The 25422-nt window shown below is 40.0% G+C and overlaps 1 protein-coding gene across 31 annotated transcripts in view; it reads right to left on the bottom strand.

The window, feature by feature from the left end:
• Positions 1 to 4643: 4643 nt before the first annotated feature.
• The window catches only part of LOC109621340 (uncharacterized protein DDB_G0290587), a 118891-nt gene continuing 98112 nt past the window's right edge, over positions 4644 to 25422 (bottom strand). For 21 of the 31 annotated variants that reach the window (XM_062849596.1, XM_029870963.2, XM_062849602.1 and 18 more), the window contains 3 exons: positions 23955 to 24236; positions 23378 to 23566; positions 4644 to 5877 (listed from right to left, as the gene is read on the bottom strand). In XM_062849596.1, coding sequence (XP_062705580.1) covers positions 5455 to 5877; positions 23378 to 23566; positions 23955 to 24236 — 894 coding nt within the window. In that variant the 3' untranslated portion in view covers positions 4644 to 5454. Of the gene's footprint in view, positions 5878 to 14159; positions 15013 to 23377; positions 23567 to 23954; positions 24237 to 25422 lie in introns of those variants that run through there. The other 10 variants (XM_062849607.1, XM_062849611.1, XM_062849608.1 and 7 more) reach the window with 6 other exon arrangements.

Raw genomic sequence — 25422 nt, 5'->3', positions numbered from 1 at the left:
GAGTGCATAGTAAGAATGAAGTTTCCCTTTATCGTGTAGTTGTGTTGCTTGTGGCTAGATAGATGGAAGTAATCTCTACAGTTGTATGATAAATTTTGCATCCAGAAGCAGTTCCATCATCGTATTGAATTGTTTTAGCTAAATTAATCGGTATCAAACAGATGTCCAATATTTCGCCCAGCTGATCTCGTCGACACGATTTCTTGTCAACAAGTAAACTAAATATCTAGTTAGTCCTGGAATGGGCTTAAATGGCAGGTCCCGATCATCATTATTTGGGAGATTGCGTGTAAGTCATGGGCCATGGCTCATGGCAGATTCATCATCCTAACTGCTACAAAGAAAGAAAAAAAAGTTTATTATGTACTTGAGCTTGAACCTGGGACCTTCTGATCCGCAGGCTCGAGCCTTATCATCTGCGCCATTTCTGATACTTGAATCAAAAGACATTAGAATACGATGGCATGACGTCTTAATCATGGGTAACTTTGTTTTAATTCGTGCTGGCAACTCTACGCGATTTTTAGTATCAACGTGACATACTTTTGATAATTAGTCATTGAAAACGAATTCCTACACAAAAACAATGTATGGACGAAATGTTCGTTACACAAAGGAGAAATAGTTATTCAATTTAGTCACTTAAAATAATGTAAAATTACATGACTTTTATATGTAAAATCGTAAAAATATCGTGTTTTTTCGTGATTTCTCAACTAAAATTAATGAATAGCTACGAAATAAGCAATTTAAACACCGTAATGTCTTCGGCAAAGTTGTAGAGTATTGTGCTAACTATATCCTAACGGTATTTTCGGCACCCTTTCGGAGCAATTTTCAGGATTTATGAGTAAATTTCTGTGAAAACGGTTAAAAAAACACAAAATCGATTTGATACACCTTTAAATCTTTATCAATTTGGCTCAATTTTGGACTGAAGACTTGTTTTTGCATGTGGATTGATAATTTGATGTGTCACGGAGAATCGGAGAAAAAAAGTTTCAAAGTGAACAGGTCTAATAGACATGTACCCCTGAAACGTCCATAGAATCCTCCTGAGTTCCCCAAGAGCCTTTGAAAAGCCCATGAGGCCCCGTGAAACGACCCTGAAACCATCCGAAACGCCCCTAACCTTCGAGCACCCCCAGAGACTCTCTTGAATCCCCTGGAACGCCCATGACACCCCCCCCCCCCCCCATTGGCTCTGAGACCCCTAATAAGCATTACAAATGATAGTTAAACCTTTTTTTTAGTCCTGGAAGTATTTTCGAAATCCCTGATTTTGGTTTCTGGTTTGTCCGGATATTATTTCACTGATTTGCCCATAACAGATTTTTACTTCATTGAAAATAGCCTGTTCTTATGAGTATCTATTTTATTACCGTTTGAACAGCTTATTACTCCATCAGGGTTTGCTTTCGTCGTTTAATAATAGGCTGTTTTTTAGAGTTATACTGCAGTACTGTAGTACTGTCAGAGCTGGTCATTCAAGGTTTCCAAGTTTCGGCACCCGACCCGGATGGGGTCGGACAAAACACCGTTTTGCAGCACCGTCAAATACAATTTGAGAAACTCTTCCCAGAGGAATTCCTAAGAAATTTGAAGAAAAACTTTTGGGGAAATCTCTTGAGAAATCGGAAGAATATCTGGAGCAACAAACGGATAAACATCTACAAATCTTTCTATAACATATCCTAAAATTGTATGGATTTATGTAAAAACTATTGAATTATTTTTTGAGAGAATCCCAAGAGATATTCCTTAGAGGAAATTCTGGAGGGATTAATCAAGGGAATATCCGCAGGAACTCATGAAGGAATTCCTGCTTGAATCACTTTAAAAATCATTCAAGAATTTGTGGTAGATTCCCTGAACAAATTCCTGGAGATATACAGGGGATGGCCAAAATGTTTGGGATAGGCAACTTTTTTTCTCCCACAAAAAAATTCAACATGCTGTAACTTTTCATAGAGTGCATCAAAAAATCTCAAATTTTGACTGTTTGTCACCCTATTATATGAGCATCATTGGTACAAATTTGGGCGTGATTGATTAATTTTTAGCGAAGTTAGAACCGTTCGGGTAACACACTATTTTTAGGACAACTAGTTTTTGAACTGTCATATCTCGGAAACCAGTGAACCAAATTGAATGAATTTTTTTAACGTTTATCAACAATATATTGATACTTAATACGACGTTATAAAATGTAATATTTTCTCACGACGAATTAAGTTATACCGGGTTGAAATTTTTACCCATATAGAGGAAAATAAGTAATATTTACAATACCACACAAAAATTATTAAATGTGTTCTTCCTTCAATCTAAATAGGCTCTAATATATCTGATTAGAGATAATTTGAGAACAGAAGTGGATATCAATACGAAAATTTATTGACATTGATGTAAAAAAATTACATTTTTTCGAGAAAAATCCAAAAAGTGTCAATCCATGATAACTTTGTTCAACGTTTAAAAAGTACCTATGTTTTGATAGTTTGTGAAGCATTTACATATTGTTAGTGTACGTTCGAAATTTCATTCAATTCGATCCACTGGTTTCCGAGATATGACAGCTCAAAAATGAATTGTCTAAAAAATAGTGTTTTACCCGAACGATTCTAACTTTACGAAAGATTTACCAATCGAGCCCAAATTTGTACCAATGATGCACATATAATAGGTTAACAAACAGTCAAAATTTGAGATTTTTTGATGCACTCTATGAAAAGTTACAGTATGTTGAATTTTTTTGTGGGAGAAAAAAGGTTGCCTATCCCAAACATTTTGGCCATCCCCTGTATCTTCGAAAACTTCCAATGGAATCTACGATGGAATCCCTGGAGAAATCCCTTATGGAGGTCTTGGACAAATTCGTGGTGGAGTTCAAGCATCAGCTCCAGAAGAAATCTAAAATCTGATGGCGAATTTATAAGAAAACTTTTGAGAAACTTCCGAAGGAAGAAGGAACCCTGAATTTCTGAAGTTATCGCAACAAGAATTTCTGAAGGAATTTTCAGAATATTTTCCGAGAGAATACCCAGAAGGATTTTTGAAATTATCCATGGAGGAATTTACATTCCAGACAATTAAATGCTTTCTATATGAAATTTCTGGAGAAACACCCAGAGGAATTTATTAAGAGAGCCAAGGAAAAATGTCTGAAGAGATTTATGAAGGAATTTCTGAAGATTTTCTCCGCAGGCATTTCTAAACAAATCCATAAATCCCTAGAAGATTTTATGTGAGAAACAGTTAATAAATCTGTAATATCCGTGGACATATTTTATGTATCCGTTTTCCAACGTAGTTTGACTCGATCTTGTCATTTGAAAGTATTTTTCACCAGATATGCAGAATCAGTTTCATATTTACCATCTATCTTCTAACTAGGTGGATTAGCTGACGAGAGAAAAAAGCTATGCCTCTAGGTTAGCAGCTAAAAGTACAAATCCTTACCAAAATTTTACCTTTTTACTACTGATATACTTGGAAATTATGCAATATGTACATCAGGAGTCCAAAGAAGTTCGAAAAGTACTAGTGGAGAGATTTTTGAAGGAATCCCTAAAAAAATTCTTGAAGATGCCCTTGGGTAATTTATAAATGAAATCTAGGAGAAATTTCTCAATAAATGCTTTTAAAATTTTAAGAAATCTCTTAAGGAGTTTCTGAAGAAAATTCTGAGGGAATTCTTGTAGGAATATCTAAAGAAATTCTTAGATGAATGTCTGAGGTAATACATAGAAGATTTTCAAAAAGAATTCGTCAAGAAATTTCCATATAAAAGTTTCTGAAGGAATCGCTGGACAAAAATTCCGACTTGATTCCTAAAAGATTTTCTGCAAGAAAATTGGGAGAAATTTCCAAAGATATGCCTGGAATATTTTCTGTTTGAATTCATGGAGGAAATTAGAATGCAAGATTTTGCAATGGTAATTTGGACAGAAGGCAGGAAAATCTTCAGCATAATTTTTTAAGAAATCTCTGGAAATCTTCCTGAAAGCTTTTTTGGAGAATTTATGAAAAAAATTTCCGAAGGATTTCCTTATAGAATTCATTGAGGAATTCCCGTAGAAATCCAAGGAAGATTTCCTTAAACAATTTTAAGAAAAACTTCTGAAGTATAAAGTACTTCAGAAATTTCCCATGCATCCTTCTTTGAAGATTTAAAAAAAATCGGGAGAAATTCTTAGTGAAATTGAAAATAAAATTCCTAATTGGCATTTTGAAGCTATCCTTGAATACAATTTCCAACTAAATACTAGGAATGCTATGAAACTCTGAAGGAATTCCTATTAATAACTATCTACAAGAATTTCTGAAGAAATCCCTGGAAAAATTTCTAAAGGACTGTGTGTTAGGATAAAGATCATGGTCCATACATTTTTTTTTTGTTTTTTGTATGAACAAAAGACCCCCGGGGGGGGGGGGGGGGGGGGGGGGGTCTTCGGAATACCCAGAAAAATGACCACGTGGTTTATGGGTAGCCCCTAAGGCAGATCGTCCTGGGTGTTTACGGATTATGAGCCCTTTTTTTCGAAAATAATAATAATAATAATCATAACCAAATAAAATGTGCGTACGGAAGAGAAATTCGTAAGAAATTCGGATATCTGAAGTAATGAAACAATTCCTCACACAGCTTTGAATTAAGATAATTTTTAATAAAACTTATCGATTACATAATATTGCTTCCTTCGTCGTATCTTCTCGTCTCTTGCGTTGCATTTTCTAACTCCGTTGTCTCATCCAGTGACTACCGCAACGAGACACAGCTTCCTAAACATAGCCCAGCTACACTTCTGTAACCAAATTTTCCCTCAGGAAAATTCAAGCACAAATTTTGCTCCAATATCACCATTCTAAGAAATTTAAAAGCCAACTTACAACTACAACTAGGTCACTGGTACTGAGACACACTCGCTTTTATCCCTCCTTCTATTGCTCTTCTACTTTGTTGCGCTTTTCTGAGGAGATATCAAATTCTTTCAACACTACAAAAATATGCAAGAATATAAGTTACACATAATCAGAATATAAAAATATGATCTGCAGCTGGCGACTTGGTCGCCACGCAGCTTCACTCTTAATGCCTAAAACGGCAAGAATCACATCATCGTTCCACTGATCGTTCGTCCTCCCTGTCCACTTGGCTGGGTGTCATGACAAATGGTTGAAAGACATTTAGCAGACGACAACAGAAAATCTACCTTTCTCAGAAAAATGGTAATTATAAAGACAAATCAACTCTTAATCAAAGATTTGTAATTTCTGCTTTCCTGTTGATTTTTGTTAAAGTTTTTTAAAAAAGTTGGGAATACCTTAAATGTTTCAAAAGGATTTTAAAATGTTCTTGAATCTTTCCGTCAAAATGATTTGTCAAGATGTTAAGCCTTCTGTCAAATGTCTTTCAACCATCTATCCCCAAGCCTTCGATCCACGACCTCCTCAATTGCTCCTAACGGATCGCCGCTGTTGATGGGCCTGCAGATGCGTCGACACCAGGACATCCACCGTCCTCCGGAGCATTCCAGCGATGGCATCGGCCGTCGTTGCCAGCTTGTTCCCAATGCTGTTGAACAGACCGACGAAGGGGCTCGCGTTCGGGTTATTCTGGTTGTTGTTGGTCGCCCCGAAACCTCCGCCCTGGCCGGGTGGGATAAAAAAGTTATCGATAACATTATTGGGAGTGGTCATGGTGGGGCCGACGCCAACGGCAAACGAAGATGATGAGGTGATGACTTGTGTTTGTGACGGTGCTTGGGGTTGTGCTGGTTGTGCAAATACTTGAACCTGGCCCGGCTGTTGTTGCTGTGGTTGCTGTGGACGGAACACCGGAATTGCTCCTGCCGGTGCCGCTTCGAATTGCTGCTGGTGGAGTGGGGTGGTTGGGTGCGCGTGAGGGGAAAAGAAAAGAAAGAAAAATTCGAGCCGGAAAAGATGATATCAGAGAGAAAATTTGGTTTGTGCTGGATTTGTGCAGTGCATATCGGATGAGAGTGTACAAGTGTTGGAGAAAAGCTGATATTGTAGTTGTTCATTAGTAATATAGTATTTTTTTATTCAAAATGTACGTAAGCACAATGCACACTTATATCTTACCTGTATATTTGCAATTTTTCAGTTAACCTTTCTACAATTTCAGTTTACAGGTACTAAAGATGTTAAATTCTCCTAATCATGGACTTCCAGCATATCATTAATATTTAAAATATGAGTGCCATGAGTAACCCCACGCTCCCAAATTCATCCCATTCGAGGTCAAGCGTCTATGGCACCGATTGATTGCGGACTCCACTAGAAATTATCCTATACGGACTGTTTTTCTAGAAATTGTCCTATACCATCGACTCTTAACCTTTTTCAAACTACTTTGGGGCTGTCCATAAACCACGTGGTTATTTTTTTGGGACTTTTCAACCTGGCGCTTTAACCAACTTTTTAGACTGGCGCTTTAACCAACTAAGCCACAGAAAATGTAACAAATTTGCGGAATAGGAAGCTAAACTGACTCCGAAGCCTCACCTTGAACATTGAACACTTCTTTATTCACAAATCCATCTCGCTTTCGGCTTAGATGCCAATCCACAATACACTCGCGTTTGTGCTAATTAACTACAAGAGATTTTTCAAAAATTTCATCTCTCAATTATTCGTGTCTTAATATTACGAGTTTTTTTCCAGTCTGCTAGCAATTCTGCTGGAATTTTTTGTAAGTTTGATAAGAAATTATCCCTCTACAATTGGCTTTTCGGTCCGGAAAATTATGAGCGGGGTGATTCTATTACATCCGACGTTTCGGCCCTTGGTTTGGGCCTTCTTCAGGGAGGTGAAGAAGGCCCAAACCAAGGGCCGAAACGTCGGATGTAATAGAATCACCCCGCTCATAATTTTCCGGACCGAAAAGCCAATTGTAGAGGGATAAATTCTGCCTATCAGTCGATCGTTTCCACAATTTGATAAGAAATTCTTAAACCAAAATTGGCTTTTTAAGGTTAGAGAAATCGTTAATGTTTATAATCACCATCATTGAAAATCCAAAAGCACTTTTTCATTCAAAACTGAAAATATTGCTGACAAAATATTTTCTTTGCGTTGCAGGTGAAGAATGCAATACATTGTCAATGAAAATAGGGTAAGAAATCAAACTTAGAACTAGTCAAATTGTAATCTTAATTTGAACCATTTCGTAATTCATTAAAACGACGTACTTTTTAGGCAAATATTGTCCAGAAAAAGATGTTAAACGGCTTTCCGTATTATATCCTGATAACATGGACTTTGAAAGCATTGAAAAAAGCGTTTTTGTCATGGAAAACAGGCAATTGAAAAATCACTGCGATTTTACCCATTCCCCCCCCCAGAGAAAGCACATTTTCGGTGCACTCGTACAGCTCATGCATTGTATCATACGCAATATGTGAATACGTCAAATGAAAGCTTATTTATCGTAGAATCGACCAACCGAATAATATTCCGCAATATTTGACATAAAATTATCAATTTTAAGTAATTCTTACTTGGAGAATGTTATCTTAAGTTGAACCATTTGTAATCTAAATTTGAACTAGTAAATGGGGACGAGCTTCCAGTGTTGGCCGGCAGACTGCGCTAGTGGTTGTTTTGTTTACTCTTGGGGGATGAAAAATTCCAAATTTAGTTTCCAAGTTCCTGAAGAGTTTAGAACATTCTTAGTTGAAATTCCACTGTGTAATGAAAAATAGTTATGGAAATTAGCAGATCCATGTCTTTTTCTATTGTTCAGCACAAAATTGGCAAAGATGCACGAGTTGCTACCGGCAGTAGTTCAAATTAAGATTAAAATCATTGTTGACGGATAATCGAATTTTTCAATGAAATTCGGTGCAAATACAAACTTTCTACCACTTAACAGAAAGCTTTTACCCTTGGCTTTCATGTGCATAAGATTTTGCCGTAGTAATTTATTTCCATGTGGGAGAAAAAATCACTCAAAATTTGCGCTACTTCTGAAAGCCGCAATTTGGTCCAACTTTTGATTACCTACCCTATCAAGTTTTGAACAAGAAAAGTGGTTTTGAATTTTCAAGCTTACTGGCTATATTGATGACGACTTGTGCAGATGAGGGGCTCTCTTTAAGCCTCCTCTCTTTCGATTGTAACGTGCTTGTATTTATAAATTTTGATTCACTTCACAAATCGGAACAAAGAGAGCCTCTCTTTTGCAGATTGGACCTTTGGATATGTTTGTCGCCAAATAAGCTGGAAACAATAGATATGTCTGTTCCGGTTGAAGAAACACCTCTTGTTACTCGACCCGGAGTCCCAAACTCAGAAGTTCCACGTGCCAAGAGTAGAACGGGAGCGTCTTGACGGACGTTAGTAAGGTGATTGAAAGGTGGAAGAAGAACAACGATGTACACCAAAAGCGCAGCCATGAAGACATCAAAGGCTGCGGAACCTAAAAACCACCCAAGCAACACACATGCTATATAAGAGTTACGACAGCGCAAGTTTTGGTTGTACTGAAGGTAAATTTACGTTATTCTAGCATTGTGTTGGAATAACGTTAGATATACTACTATACAACCAAAACTTGCGCTGCCGTAACTCTTATATAACATTTGCGTTGCTTGGGCAATCAACAGCTGGTCCGAATGAGCACTCGTGGGTAACCTCTCCGGCACTCATCTTCCACAAGGTCCTGCAAGGTTTCGTGTTTGTACACTTTATCCTCGTTATGGCATACTGCCCAAAACAGCTAGGCTGAGGCTCCAGATTATCCCCAGCGGAACCAAAACGTCCTCATCTGGGCCAACGTTCTTCTGGAGAACAGACACTAAAACACCTTTAACCCGGACAGCCCTAGCAACATCCGTAGATAGTACCAGCATGCAAGCACGCAAGGCTCACTGCCTTGAAAATAGACGTCAATCGCAGCTCTACCCCATTTGGCGTACCCGAGCAGAAGAGAATATCAACAGCATAATAAAAAGTGTTATTTTGGCATAATAACTGTATAATGGAATCCGTAGTTTTTATGTTATTAACCTACAAGTTAACATATCTTATTATGTTATAAACTTGTCTGTCATAAGCGGCAAAATAACAAAAATTATAACAAAAAAAAATGTTCCTGAAATACCAATTTAATAATATGTTTTGTTAGGTTCAATAACAACTCAGTAACAATGATTCTTGCAGTGAATTTGAAAACTTGTTATTGTTGTGTTATAGTTCAACACATATTTGTACATTTTCAATAGTATAATAAGAACAAGATTTGATCTACAACAAAGTATATTATCGAAATATTATATTGTGGATAAATTTCAAAAACTTCATCATAACAAAATAAGATTGCCCAACGAAACATGTTATGAAAAAGTAATACTTTGATAAGTTAATAATAACAAATTATGATACAAAAACAGGCTATATGATTCTGTTGTTATGATTTTGATATTTTCCTCTGCTCGGGTAATGATCCAAACCCTTCCCGATGCTCCATACACTAAGCGTCCCCCCGTTCTTTACCAAAATTAAGAAAACTTCCTCTCATGTCGCCTTTTCTGTCGGCCGCCGTTTGGCATATAGTCATGTAGCGGTCATTTGGCATAACGGATGTTTGGCATAACAAACATTATGAGCATTTTTATCAAGAAGGCTGTTCTTCGTATTATGCCTAACGGCATTATGCCGTTGTGCCAAATGACATTATGTCAAATGGGGTGGAGCTGTCAATCGCATGAATCGCTGGTGTGTGCCGGTTCTCATTTTCCTATGATCGAGTGAGCAGTCACTGAATGAGCACCATGGTGGCACTGGGGTGAGAACTCTCAGAGAAGGAAAGTTGGGATACGGTTGAACCCGTGAAAGGCGAATTCGTGACAAATGACGACAAGATGTGGGCACTCACTGATGACATGAGAATGGGTATGAGAATGTAATGTTTGAAGTGCAGTCTTGTTCAGCAAGCGGTAGATCCAGCAGCAGTATGGACGAAATAAGCGAAAACATTTTAAGATACTGGCCTAACCCGGAAGATTGGAATTCTTCGGAAACTGTTGACAATTCGTTTGGCCAGTAGTTCGAGTGTAGAGGAATACAAAGTTTTCCGTTTCGTGGTAGTGGCGTTCCTGCTGATCATTACGACCTGATGATTATGGGGTTGGAAGCCTCGAAACTAACCTGACCTTAGATGCAGTGAAAGCGAATATCTTGCAAGATGTGAAGTTCGATAGAGAGAGCTGATGGTGTTATGGCGGAGCGTTGTACTTCGTCCAAGTAACATCTTTTAGTTAAATAGGCTACAAGTGGTCATTAAAACCATAATAAAACAAAAACGGTGTTAGGCAAGCTTGCTATTTGATGAAAACATTCGCGAAATGATGCGATTTGCTTTCGACAACGAATACGTTTTCACCCATCCTCGCTTTATTCAATCAACCTCCCATACGAGTAGCACACGAACGGACTCAGCACTGATCAGCATAGTTGACTCTTCCTTTTCACCGTTGAGCCGTTGCGTTCTAGCGAAGACCACATTATCAAGAAGACTTGCAGCACTGCTGAAAATCGGGAGTCACTGCTAGCAGCGCCACCCCGGATGAAGGTGGCACTGTTCATGATAGTGTGTGTAAATTTTCATACTCGCACCAATACACTCTTGCACTTTTACACAAAGGTACCACCTTAGCTCACCAGGCGGCGGTGCCGTCGGTGACGCTTGCCGTTTGTATGGGAAAATAGCAGAGTTGCATGTCTTCTTGATAAAGTAGTCTTCGGTTCTAGCCAAGCATCTCTTTTCATCGCTTTCGATGCTTTTCGACAGTTTATCGCGAAGCATCGTTGGCTGGAAGCTTTATTAGTATGGTATCGGTACATGCGAATGTTGCTTCTGTGTGCGTGTCGAGCGTTCGTGCCGTAGCTTCGCAAACCAACCTATTCGGTATGGTTCGGCTGTTCGGGCGAGCGTGTGGCGGCACAGTCAGATGTGTGCAAAATCGTTTGTGATTTACATCATGTTCGTTTTGCCACCTCTTTACTGCTGGTCATCGCTGATCAGTGCACAGTTCAATCGCACGCGATAAATATACAGTTGATGAGTTGTGATGAGCACTAGTGAGGTGATAATTTGCATCATTGGTGTTAGGTTTTATGGCTGTTGTCAAAACCTCTTTAAGACTAATTGGTCGTCAGAATTACTTGGGTGGGAACACAAATCCAAGTACAAGATGCAGATGAAGAAGCAAAGTTCACGGAAAAGCCGATCATTTCGAAGTTAGTTAGTTGGGGAAGTTTTAAAGGAAAACCAAACCGAATTTAAAAGGAATCACGATGTTCTCCACGATCTTGAGCGTCATTATTTTGACCCGGGTGCGACGTTCACCAATCCGGCAACTAACCTGCTGTCGGTAAGAGCGATTTACAAGCCTCATAGTACCATGGAGTTGATCTTGGACATAGAGTATCATGACTACCGCACAATACATGCAAAATTACCCTTGGCAGAGGAAGCTCTCAGTTAATAACTGTAGAAGTCTTGAAGCTGAGATGCAGACTTCGTCACAGTGGAAACGTTAGGTCATGAAGAAGATGGCACACTTAAAATAGTCAAGTTGGAAGCAACTACAGAACCTAACGCGCAGTGTAGATTTTCAAAGAGGAAAGGTCGACAACTGTACATTACAGTTGAAGGGAAAAAAGCTCGAAGACCATATTCTAAGAAGGCTTCTAGAGCATCGCATCATTTGCTGGCACATTCTGATATATACTAACCATCCGAAGTCTCTTCCACAGTCGCCGATATTTCATCACGTAGATGAAGCTGCGCTACGTATGAAAGTGGTCGTATACTTACTGAAGAGACATTGGCATTTAAGTTCGCGGATTCTCTACAAAGTACTTCCACGAGTTTCTTCTGGGATACCCAGTGTGTTATTTATGAAATTCCTCCAGAGTGCTTCAAAAACTCCACCTGGGATTCTCCCAGGAGTATCTTCAGAGATTCCTTAACCGCTTCTATCCGGGATTCCTCCAAAACATTTGCAAAGATTTCTCGGATTCATTCTGGATTTCTTAAGCTTCTGGACTTCCTAGATGAGTTCCTGGATTCCTCTGGAAATATCATCCACAATATCTCCATGAATTCATTCCGAGAGTCCTCCAGGAATTCTTCCTAGTATTACTCCATATTTTTTCCTTGGGTTCCTCCAGGATGTTTTCCGAGGTTTCTTCAGAAATGTATTCCAGGATTCTTCTAGGAGTTCATTATGTTGTTCCTCCAGGAGCTGCATCTAAGATTCTTCTTGGCATTCCTTCAGAAATTCCATCTAGGATTCTTCCAGGAATTTTTTTAGAGATTTTTATAAAGCTTAAATCTGGGATTCCTCCAGGAACTCCTTCCATGATTACTTCTGCAATTTTCCAGGAATTCCATCCGAAATTCTTCTATTAGTATATTTTGGAATGTATTCCGAATGATTTTCTTGGATTTCCAGAAATAATTCCCGAAAAACGAAGTTTAATAAGAAAAGATTCATAAAAAAAACTCCAGAAGACATTTCTATAGATACTCCTGGAGAAATTCCCAAATAAACTTTTGGAGAACCCTTTAGAAATATCTGAGATACTTAAAGAACGAACTTCCGAAGGAATTTCAGCACGATTTGCGAGACAGGAGTTCAAGCAGGTACCCAAGAAGGATTTTCCGGAGAATTGCCTGTATTCTGGAAAAAAAAAATCAGGAGAAATCCCGGAAGGAGTTCCAAATAAAATTCCAAAAGCAATGTTGCAAATTTTTACCTCACGAGCGCTTATCACTATTTGTATTTCTATCGCTTGCCATTGAACTGTGCGCTGCTAAGCTAATCGATGACCAGATGTAAAAAGGTGACAACATGACCAAGATGTTGCTCGCAAACGATTGTGTACACATCTGACAGTGCCGCCACTCGCGCGCCCATGCAGCCGAACCTCGCCGCTTGGGTTGATTGTAGAGGCTACGGTGAGGAATGCTCGACACGCATACAGATGCAACATTCGCATATACCGACACTATACCAATAATAGTTTCCAGGCGATGATGCTTCGCGATGAGCTCATCGACATTATCGAAGACGATGAAAAGAAAGGCTTAACTGGAAAGCAACTGCTCTACGGCGATAACTGACCAGCGTCCAGTTTGTTCGTGTGTACAATTCGTATGGGAGGTAACCTTGACAAATCGAAACAGGATGAAAACGTATTCATTAGCAGAATTCGCATTATATGGTGAATGGAGTGGCAAACTTGAAATTCCTAGAGAAATCCAGGAAGAACTTCCTGAAGAAATCCTGAAAGCAGTGCCTGGTTGGATCTCGTGTAAAGATCCCGCACAGAGTTCCCGGACGAGTTCCAGAAGAACCTCCTGAGAATTCTGTAAAGACGCTGCTGGAGGCATCCCAAAAAGTACTTGAAGGAATCCTAGAGGGCGTTCCTTAAAGTATCTAAAAACAATCATAAAAAAATCTATGCAGGAGTTTCTGGAAGAAACACGCATGATATTCATGGAGATATCCCTGGAAGAATGTCGGGAAGACTTTCTGAAGGAATTCCATATGGAACCTGTTTCAGAATCTCTGAACAAGTTCCAGGAAGTGATCCAGAAAGATCATCTGAAGAAATCCTAAATAAACGCCGGAAGAACTCCCTGTGAATTCCAGAAGAAGTTCGTGAAGGAGTGCTGGAAGGCACTTGTGGAGAAAAATAATGTCTTAGTAACCACGACGCGTAGTGCCCTATAAGCATAGCTTACAACGGATCCAACAATGGCCGCACCAAGCATAAAGCAAATGCAGAACACCTTAACCAGCAGCTTACTACAACAACGATAGACTTAGTGCAAAACTTCTTAAAGCATTCGAGTTTATTCGAATCAGTTCTCATGCCAACTTTTTGAGCAATCAAAAGGTTAATTAGTCAATTAACATCTAAATTAACGACTCATGCAAAATATTTTGTTTTACCAAATCGATTTTGATAGTTTTAAGTAATTTAAGTTAGGTACGATATTTCCCATACAAGTCACCCTCCAAAAGTTGCATGCAAGTTTTCATACTAACATAAAATGCTTAAATCTATTAAATTTGATTAGGTAAAACGAAATACTTTGCATGAGTCGTTAATTTAGATGTTAATTGACAAATGTACCTTTTGAATGCTCAAAAAAATATTTCCATGCTTAATGGCTTGAAGTCAAAAAAGCCCAAAATCGCATATTTTGCCATATAAATTGAGGTATAGCTCAAAATTGTGACGTGTTGGGGCAAATCTGAGCCCGGATTCGGATTCAGCGGACCAAAAACCTTCGGAGACACTTAAGTTTGCTCTTGAGACAAAAAAATGTTGCGCTGTGTAATCGTTCAAATTAGCAATGACAAATATAATTTAGAAAAATAAAAATAAAAACACCCAAAACTTCATTTTAAGCAATTTTTACTTATCTTCAAATAATACATTTTCAGTCCCAACTTGAAGTCGGTTGACATGTACATTGCGTGACTCAGTGCTTACCGCACTAAATTCTACGTTCGAAAGTAGCTTCTTAAACTACCTCTCATCTGACATAAGTAATTACATTAGATACTAATCAAATACTCATCTCTATCTGGTTGTTGTCCCAAATGCCCTTCTCCATATTGTAACAGAAAAAGTTCCTAGCAAACTAAGTACAGTAGTAAATTCGGTTTATGAAATGGCTGTGAATTTCCCGTGGAGCACCAACTGCTCCACGAACGACAAACACACACTCCAAGCTCCAAGTTGTGGATGGTGCAGCAGGTGACGTCGGTAACTTCTAATGGCATTACGGCTCGGCTGGCTAGCGGTTTCCGGACTTCCAAAACTGTCCGTCGTCGTCGTCGTCGTCGGTCGTCCTGGTCGAATGCGTGATGCCATCACTACTATCTGCTAGTAGTGATAATAATAACCCGACCAGCATCCTCTCCACCCACAGTTATAGTATTGCTGCGAATTGTAGTGTTCCTGTGTGGAAAATAACCGACAATCACTGGATGGCTCGTGGCGCAGACTTGGAAAGATCCAGCACCGACGAATTTGCATTACCCTTGACGAGGAAGTTTGGTGGCACCTAGGAAGGGGGGCAAAGTCTTGCAGTTGCCGTTTGGAGTGCCACCAGGCGAGATGACCACCACGTGTATTCAGTTACCTACTGTACAACGAAATCTTTTGGGAAAAGATGGCCAGGATACTGCATCGAGCACAGTTGGTGGAAGTTTCACTCACTGACTGTGTCGATATCCGGTTCCCGTTGAAAGTTTGAAGAGCATGCAAGAGAATTATTCTTATATTTACAGAGCCTCCTAATGGAAAAGCACTTGTCTCGAAAAGTGCTTTCAGTCAGATCGTTCTGTTTGTGTTCCATTATTGAAGTCAATATTCAGAAATGTATGAAATGCATCAAAAAAGTTGGATGATTATTAGGCCGTCCCTTATTTTGCAAAATTTAAAAATGTTATAAGTTCGTTAGTGGAAAATGATCGTTTTAGCTAAAAAATGATCGTGTCAAAATTTGAAATCCGTATCTCAAGGCTAAGTGGTCCCTCAAGGGGCTTAAAGTTGTCAAAAATTGTATGGGACCAAAAAAACATGAAATTTTTATCGACAAAACAAATACGCTGTTTCACTAAAACCGGTGATTTTAGGACCCTAAAGGGCCAAAAATGTGCTTAGATTTGCGATATCTCTACTCTGGGTAGATCACCTTAGAATGGTGCGTTGCGGTGTAAGATCTACCAAATCAAATTTTGATCTTGATATTTACCGTATTTTTAAATATTCCAAGATCAAAGTTTGATGCTCTTTTCCTTGTGTTTGTATTTGTGTTTCAATGTACTGCTAATTAACATTTTATTTCAGCAGGATTCAGGTAAATGTATTGTACGATATAAATAAGATTTTAAAAATATGTAACTGTGGCGAGCGTATCACTAATATGTAGCTTATTTGACGTACGATGTTAATATTATTTTATATTTCAGATTATCAACCGAAGAATCTAGTAATTCAACCAAATGCCAACAATATGACGAGAAAACCAGGATGAATTGGGCATACAACTGATTCGAAGCAGTCTAACAATGGTGTGCCTGAACGTTAACCAAGCGTATCCTTTGGAGTTTACCCTTCCACTAACAACACTCTAATTCCCGTGACACCTAGGCCTGAGAGATCGTAGAGTTGTCTACATTTTTCATAGGTGTCCAAAACTAACCATCCTTTCCCATTCCTCAGCAGTCGCAAGGACGTGGCCAGGACAGTGCTCGACCATTGGAGGATTGCGGCAGTCTTGTCTAAGAGTCAGAGATTAGTCCCAAATCTTTGTGCTTTGGTTCGGACGGGAAGGAGGCAACCCTCATTACAGCGGTCTAGGACTGTACCACCTACGAATTTGTGCGACTCGCTTAATGCTAATGCTAATGCTAAATAAGGGACGGCCTAATGATTATATGTAACTATGAAATAGGGGTAGATCGTTTCTCAATGGAAGTGACTATTTAAATATGAATTTCGCACCACATTGGTATATCCAATGATACCTTAGTACATATAACAAATTGACAGTTTAAAGTTCCAAATCTTGCTCGCTTCTATGGTCTACCTTCTGCATTACATTTTCTGTTTCAAATTTCCGATTTTTGTATTGTCTGTAAAAACTCACATACAGGGGATAGACAAAATGATCGGGACAGGCAAAATTTTCACTTTTCAAAAAGTGTTCAACTAGCTGTAACTTTTCGAAAAATGCATCAAATATTCTCAAATTTTTACTGGAAGCTCATCAACTAGATGTGTATCAGTGGTCCAAAATTAGAAAAGATCGGGCCATTCTCTACGAAGATATAAAGATTCTTGAAAAAGGTAAAATTATCCGATAGTCAACTTTGAGCTGTTATATCTCCGCATTCAATGAACCGATTGAAATGAAATTTTGACTATATATGACTTATGTAATGAGCTATGAAAAACCATTGACTCAACTTAATATTTTTAACACGGGAAAAAATTAAAACGATTAGACTATTTTTCTAATAAAACACCAAATTTTTCAAAATATCAACATCGTTTCAAAATTCAAGATGCAAATTATAGTTCATTTAATTTCCCTCTAATTGACTTATATATAAATTTGTTTTGCAGGAAAGTAACAATATAGCCACCAATAAATTGAAAAAGTTATAGAATGCATATTAAAAATTAATTTACTAAAAAATCGTGAAAAAATTAAAATCGCTATAATTTTGTCTCTTGTTGAAAATTTCAAGTAAAGTCAAATGTTTTCCAGAGTTCATTATATAAGTCATAAATGGTCAAAATTTAATTTCAATCGGTTCATTGAATCCGGAGATATAACAGCTCAAAGTTGGCTATCGAATAATTTTACCTTTTTCAAGAATCTTTATAACTTCGTGGAGAATGGCCCGATCTTTTTGAAATTTGAACCACTGATGCACAACTAGTTGATGCACTTACAGTGAAAATTTGAGAATATTTGATTCAGATTTGCTTCGGATATTCCCTCATGAATTTATCCAAGATTTTTTTTAGTTTTATTATTATGGGTTGCTTCTGAATTACTTTAGAGAATCTTCCAGGGATTCATTCAAAAACATCGGAAATTTTTCTAAAGATTCCTTCACAAGTTCCTACAGTTTTTTTATTCTTCCAAAGATTGTCCAATAAATTCTTCCAGTGGTTTCGTAAATAAAAATGTCTCCAGAAAGGCCACCGTGATTTGTTCAGCAATTTCCCTAGGAAACCTATTGAAAATTCCCACATTAATGTGTCCAAATTCTTATTTAGGGATCCATTCGGAAATTCTAGCATTATTACTTTCAGTGATTCAGGTAGGAATTCCTCCATTGGTTCCCGTAGGAGTTCATGAAGGCATTCCTTCAGATATTCCTCCAATTATACCCTAAATTTATTCGGCATTCGGCACGAATAACTCCTCCACAGAAATTACCATTCTTTAAGAAATTTATCAAAAAATTTTCCAGAAAATTTATAATAAAAATTCTTTGGAAATATCTCATATTTTTTTCTTGCGATATTTGCAGTTGTTTATTTATAAGTTTCTTAAGGATTTTTCATTCAGAAATTCGTCCAATTTCTGAAATTATAAGAAAATCCTCCTGGAATTTTATGGAAGATTTTCAACTGGAATTGACCTATAAATCGCCAAATATGTTTTTTTTTTCAGAAATTCCACCGAAAAGTTTCTCTATTTTTTCATGGTTTCAGTTAAAAATATTTCCTACGATTTCGAAAGGAACTAAACTGAACATTTCTTCAGAAATTCCTGCTGGGATTCCATCTTAAATTTCTATTTTAGTGTTGGAATTTCGTCAAATAAACTTCTATTCAACCAAAATTTGCGCTGCCGTAACTCTTATTTAACCTGCATGTTTCTTGGGTAGAATGCTTCGGAAATTCTTGCTATGATTTCTTCAAGCGATCTGTGAGAAATTGCTTCAGTGATTCCAGCAAAAAATCATTCGTGGATTTTATTTTTAGAATTTGCTCTTGCAGTTTCATCAAAACTATCTTCTAATAAGGATTTTCTTATATATACATTTATTTGTTCAACAGGGTCTGTCCATAAACTACGTGGACTCTTAGGGGGGACGGGGGGTCTGGCCAAAGTCTACGCTCCATACAAATTTCGAAAATTTTGTATGAACAAAAGTCTACGAGGGGGGAGGGGGGGTCTGAGATGGCCGAAAAAAAGTCTACGTAGTTTATGGACAGCGCCACATCACATTTAAGACAAGACACAATCATCGATAGTACGCCATAATACTCGGTTTGTAGCTGCCGCTCTCCATCCTCGGTCGCGTTCAATGCTCGCTAGGTCACGCTCCACCTGGTCCGCCCATCGTGCTCTCTGCGCTCCACGCCTTCTTGTGCCAACCGGATCAGTTGCAAACACCAGCTTTGCAGGGTTGTTGTCCGGCATTCTTGCAACATGCCTTGCCCACCGTATCCTTCCGGCATTGGCCACCTTCTGGATGCTGGGTTCGCCGTAAAGCGCAGCGAGCTCGTGGTTTATCCTTCTCCGCCACACACCATTCTCTTGCACACCGCCGAAGATCGTTCTTAGCACGCGTCGCTCGAAAACTCCGAGTGCTTGTAGGTCCTCCTTGAACATGGTCCATGTCTCGTGCCCGTAGAGGATCACCGGTCTTATTAGCGTTTTGTACATGGCGCATTTGGTGCGTGGGTGAATCTTTTTCGACCGCAGTTTCTTCTGGAGCCCGTAGTAGGCCCGACTTCCGCTGATGATGCGCCTCCGAATTCCACGGCTCACGTTGTTGTCAGCCGTCAGTAAGGATCCGAGGTAGACGAATTCCTCCACCACCTCGAAAGTATCCCCGTCTATCGTAACATTACTACCCAGACGGATCCGGTCGTGTTCGGTTCCGCCTACCAGCATGTACTTTGTTTTTGAGGCATTCACCACCAGTCCGACCTTTGCTGCTTCGCGTTTCAGGCTGGTGTACAGCTCTGCCACCGTTCCAAATGTTCTAGCGATAATGTCCATGTCGTCCGCAAAGCACACAAATTGACCGGATGTTGTGAAAATCGTTGCCTGGTTGTTGAGCCCGGCTCGTCCCATCACACCTTCCAGAGCGATGTTGAAGAGTAGGCATGAGAATCCATCACCTTGTCTCAGTCCCCGGCGAGATTCGAATGAACTGGATAGTTCACCCGAAACCCTTATGCAGTTTTGCACATCGTCCATCGTTGCTTTAATCAGTCTAGTCAGCTTCCCAGGAAAGCCGTTTTCGTCCATGATTCTCCATAGCACTGCGCGGTCGATACTGTCGTATGCCGCTTTGAAGTCGATGAACAGGTGATGCGTTGGGACCTGGTATTCACGGCATTTCTGGAGGATTTTCCGTACGGTATAGATCTGATCCTTTGTCGACCGGCCGTCGATGAAGCCGGCTTGATAACTTCCCACGAACTCGACGAAAGATGATCTGGGATAGCACTTTGTTTGCAGCATTCAAAATAGTGATCGCTCTGCATTTCTCACATTCCAAATGGTCGCCTTTCTTGTGAATGGGGCAGATTACCCCTTCCTTCCATTCCTCCGGTAGCTGTTCGGTTTCCCAGATCCTGACTATCAGCCGATGCAGACAGGTGGCCAACTTTTCTGGGCCCATCTTGATAAGTTCAGCTGCGAAACCATCCTTACCAGCTGCTTTGTTGGTTTTGAGCTGATAAATGGCATCCTTAACTTCCCTCAGCGTGGATGTTGGTTCATTTCCGTCCTCAGCTGCACTGGCGTCGTCGTTTCCTCCGTTGCCGTGGTCTCCCGTGTCTTTGTTCTCCACGCCGTTCAGGTGCTGATCGAAGTGCTGCTTCCACCTTTCAATCACCTCACGTCCGTCAAGAGGCCACCGTATTTATCCCTGCATATTTCGGCTCGCGGCACGAAGCCATTGCGGGATGCGTTGAGCTTCTGATAGAACTTCCGTGTTTCTTGGGAACGGCACAGCACAGCATTTCTTCACACTCCGCTTCTTCCAGGCGGCGCTTTTTCTCCCGAAAGAGGCGGGTATGCTGTTTCTGCTTCTGTTTATAACGTTCCACGTTCTGTCGAGTCCCTTGCTGCGTTCTTCTCCTCTAAAACCGATCTGCATTCTTCGTCGAACCATTCGTTCCGTCGATTCTGTTCCACGTACCCGATGGTGCTCTCGGCTGTGTCGTTGATGGCTGCTTTCACTGTACTCCAGCAGTCCTCTAGAGGGGCCTCATCGAGCTCGCCCTCGTCTGGAAACGCGGCCTCGAGATTCTGCGCGTATGTTTAGGCGACATCCGGTTGTTTCAGTCGCTCTAGATTGTACCGTGGCGGTCGCCGGTACCGTACATTGTTGTTGACGGAGAGTTTTGGGCGCAGTTTAACCATCACCAGATAGTGGTCGGAGTCAATGTTGGCGCCACGATAGGTCCTGACGTCGACAATTCGGAGAAGTGCCGTCCGTCAATCAGAACGTGGTCGATTTGAGATTCCGTCTGCTGTGGTGATCTCCAGGTGTAACGATAAGGGAGGCGGTGTTGGAAAAAGGTGCTACGTATGGCCATATTTTTGGAGGCGGCGAAATCAGTGAGTCGTAGGCCGTTTTCGTTCGTTTGCTGGTGGGCGCTGAACTTTCCAATCGTTTTGGTCTGAATTCCTTCTCCTGGCCTACCTGAGCGTTTAAATCTACTATGATGATCTTGACGTCGTGGCTTGGGCAGCGATCGTACTCGCATTCGAGCTGCGCGTAAAATGCGTCCTTGTCATCATCAGTGCTTCCGGAGTGTGGGCTGTGCACGTTTGTTATGCAGAAGTTGAAGAATCGGCCGTTGATCCTCAACCTGCACATTCTTTCGTCGATCGACCACCAACCGATCACGCGCCTCTGCATATCACCCATCACGATGACAGCTGTTCACAGCTCGCGTGTGTTGCCGCAGCTCTGGTAGATGGTATGATTACCTCTAAACGTTCGCACCAGACGCTCAGGTTTACCGAAGCAAACCCCCCTTCCCTGTCAGCCTACGACCAAAGTTCCCACCGGGGTTGGTTACCCGATCTTTCCTAAGGTTTCTCTTAGTTTCCGGCCGGTACCGCGAGGAGGTAGGAGGCGAGGAGGTGATTCCTTTGGAAACCATGAGAAGAAATTCTAGTATTTCTTTTTCGGAAAAATTCTTGGACACAAAATGCTGAAGCAATTTCTAAAGTTATCTCTTGATTAACTTCTGCATAAATGCCTAGGAGAATACGCGAAGAAACACATTAGATACCATCAATCTTCTTTGAAACAAATCTTGAGAGACTTCAGGAGGAAGTCTACAAGTAATTCCGAGAAAATCCATTGAGAAATTTTGGAAAGAATCTCTCAAAAATATCTTCAGAAATCGCAAACAAAAAAATAATACCTGAAAGAACTGGGGAAATCGCTGCAGGTATTCATAGAAACATTTCTTGAAAATCCTGTTCAGTATTATTGAATAAAATTTGGAGTAATTTCTGCTGCAAATGTTGAGAGAATCTATGGATAAAAAATATGAATAAATCCTTGAGTAAAGATCTGAATAAATCTCAAGCAATGCTATGACTCATATCTGAAGAAACTATTAAAAAAGAAACCCTAAGGAACATTCAGACTAATCTCCTCAAATTTTTTAAGGGATCCCGTGGATCAGTTTGTAGATAAATCTTTTGAGAATTTCTTGAGAATTTTCTGAAATAAAATCTGGGGGAATACCTGGAGGAATTTCTGAACAAATTTATGGACGGACAGGGATGCATTCTGAAAAGAGGCTAAGAGATGAGCAATTGCTAAAATTATTCTATTAAATGCTGAGAGAATCTTCTTTCTAAAGAGATTCCAGTAAATTTATGATGAATCTTAAAAGGATGCACAAAGAAATTTCTGGCGATATCCTTGGAGAATTTCAAAGAAAAAAAAATAGAAGGATTCTTGCTAAACTTATAAAGGGAATTACAGCAAGAATCCATAAGGGTCAGACAGACAGAAACTTTATATACACAGGCGATATACAAAATTATCGGGACAGCCAAAATTTTCACTTAATAAAACATTCAAGTAGCTGTAGCTTTCCATAAAGTGAATCGAATATTCTCAAAATTTCATTTTAGGTTGATCAATTGGTTATGTATCAGTCGTTCTCCAGTTATATTTGGGAAGCTGAATAACGTGACTCCGGTTTACCGAGTATGATCTTTTTATATTTATTTAGTTTATTCATAAAGTATTCGTAGATAATTACAACATCAAATCTTCAAGTCTGCAAATTACTTTCATCATTTCATTATACTCCCACAAGGAAAAATTAACTGGATATGACGCACTGGCTCATCTGTAAGAAGCATAGGAAATTTTTCTATAAACTATCTTGTGGAAATGACATACCTACTACATTCTTAACCTTCATAGATACCGTCTAATTTAAAAAAAAACTTCTTCTTCACATAATCCAAAAAAAATCTTGAACTATTGTTTAATGTTCCAAAAACAGTAAACTTAATGACTTGGCATTCACATGATTTCTTTCTAAGATGCTGTATGGTTTGGTACGAAACTCATCAAATGTAATGAAATATGACTGGTAGAATAGGTAAAGCAGTTCATCGAATAAAAAACCTCCAGAATAAAGTTGTACTATGAAAATGAATAGAATTAACCTGAAATGCCTTAAACACATTTGTTCTGTTCTCGTGAGATATTGTGCATGTGCTTGGGAAAGAGTTCTTAACCTAGATTAGTATGCATTAGTCCGAGCCCGTCATCCCACCACCCTCGATACTCACGAATCTGTTCGGTGTTGGCCGTGGTGTCACGATGCGTGACGTCGTCTGCCGTACGACTGGTCGCGTGGTTGGTCGTACGGTTGCGGCCGGACTTGGTGCCGTCGTTCCGAATTCCGCCGCTGACGATCCACTGGCGGTACTTGGATCTTCACCTCCGAATCGATTGCCAAGTGTGCCCACCGTGGGTCGCTAAAACGAACGCGGGAAAGATTGTTGGTTGGATGGTTTGAATTATGGATTTAAAAAAATCTGACCTTATGACATTTCTGGTGTTATTTTGGCTGTCATTCTACGCAAAAATGATCCTTTTCTATTAGATTCCCTATAGACATGGAATATTTATGCACAGAACAATCGAAAATTGTTTTAAAACAGTTTCAAAGGCTTGAAAAAGCTATGAATGCAACTTTGAAACTGCTTCAAAACCACAATAAAACCAGAAATGTTTTAAACGCTTCAAAAGCTACGCTGAAAGCAAACTATGGCAAACACGGTTAAAGTTTACAGTTGGGAAGGCCGCTCTAAAGCATTTACAAGAGCTAAAAGTAGGATAAATTTTGTAATGTGCTAAATCTACCGTGTTTGTGGAGAAATCTAAACCGTCGACCGGTCTGAGGATGAGTCTAGTGGTGGTGATCAATGGTGTTGTCCGGGCCGTCGTCGTTGCATCCGGCTCGGCCAAATTCAAGGGGCGGTTGAAATTTTGACTCCCGTTCGATTGATCAGAATTTTGAGCGCCGTTTGCAACTAGCTGACTCGGACGTGATTGGACTGTGTTGGTGGAGGTGGATTGTTGCACCTGTTGAAGTTGTTGTGATTGTTGTTCCTGAGGCCGGCGATCAAACATCCACGATGGAAGCTACAAGAGGGATGCAAGGATGGTGTAATTACAGAGAGCGGAAAATGAGGCAGGCAAACAATAAGTCCTACTTCCGAAAGCATTAACTGCCAATTAGTGGTTATTATTACATTTCATACAAGCATTATTTGTGTTATCGAAATCCGATTGAAGCCCCCTTGTTCGTTGGTTAATTATCTCTTATCTGGTACAATCCCATAAACCATCTACAACAATCCCACGCGAACCAACGAACGCCGAACAATGCAAGGATTATTCCGGGAAAATTAATTACACACTGACCGCCCATGCACTTCATTCTGCTGGATGCCGGTGTTGCGAAGCAAGGACCGCGTGCGAATGTTAACAAATCAACGAAACGGGCGCCACGTTCAACAAACAGAAAACCACAGCCCCATATAGCTACGTACGATGTAGGTACATGTGAGTGCTCTGTTGCACTAACCAGGTGCTCCAACATCCAACTCAAACAATTCGAAATGTATATCTATCTAGAAACACAAATTAATAGAGTACGTTGAGTCAGCACATCGGTGTGCTGCTGTTACCTTCCGTTCGACGGATCCTTCCCAAATCCATTGCATCTCGCTCTCCTAGCGGTAGCAAGAAGCCACAATGCAGGCTGGTATAATTCAACCCGGCGCGTTGTTGTAAACATGTAGGTATCTACACCCCCAAGTACACTCCCATTAGTCACAGAGCTACGATGACGCGCATTCAGTTTCGCTGAGAGGAGGTACACCCACAGAACACACCGAGTTTACGCTGAGATGTATGCAATACGGAGTTCACCAACAACGTGCTGACCGTCGACCGACCAACCAAACATAACAGGTGCAAGCTCTTTGCTGGTCGAACGGCTACATGCTGCAGTACCTAGCACCACCTCACAAAAGGGAACAACAAAAGCTTTATACGGATGCGGTTTCGAGTGCGGACTTCTCGTGGTGGTCAAGCTCTACCCAGCAGCAGCAGCAGCAATGGTAGGTGATGGCTAGCACCAATCAGCGAACGGTTGGATTGGATGATGGTGCTGACCATCGTGTATCAAACTGTGGCGTTGAGTGAGACGAATGCCTATGGAATGTGAGGCTTTCAGTTTAGGTTAACAATAAATGATCAATTATTTACTTAAACCCGTACACTCACATATTCGGTTCCCTTTGTAAACATCATCCAGGACATG

This window comes from Aedes albopictus, chromosome 2 (genome assembly GCF_035046485.1).
Source record: "Aedes albopictus strain Foshan chromosome 2, AalbF5, whole genome shotgun sequence".
Taxonomy (NCBI): domain Eukaryota; kingdom Metazoa; phylum Arthropoda; class Insecta; order Diptera; family Culicidae; genus Aedes; species Aedes albopictus.
Note: the sequence above shows the minus strand (reverse complement) of the source record. Positions and strands in the feature narration are given on the sequence as shown.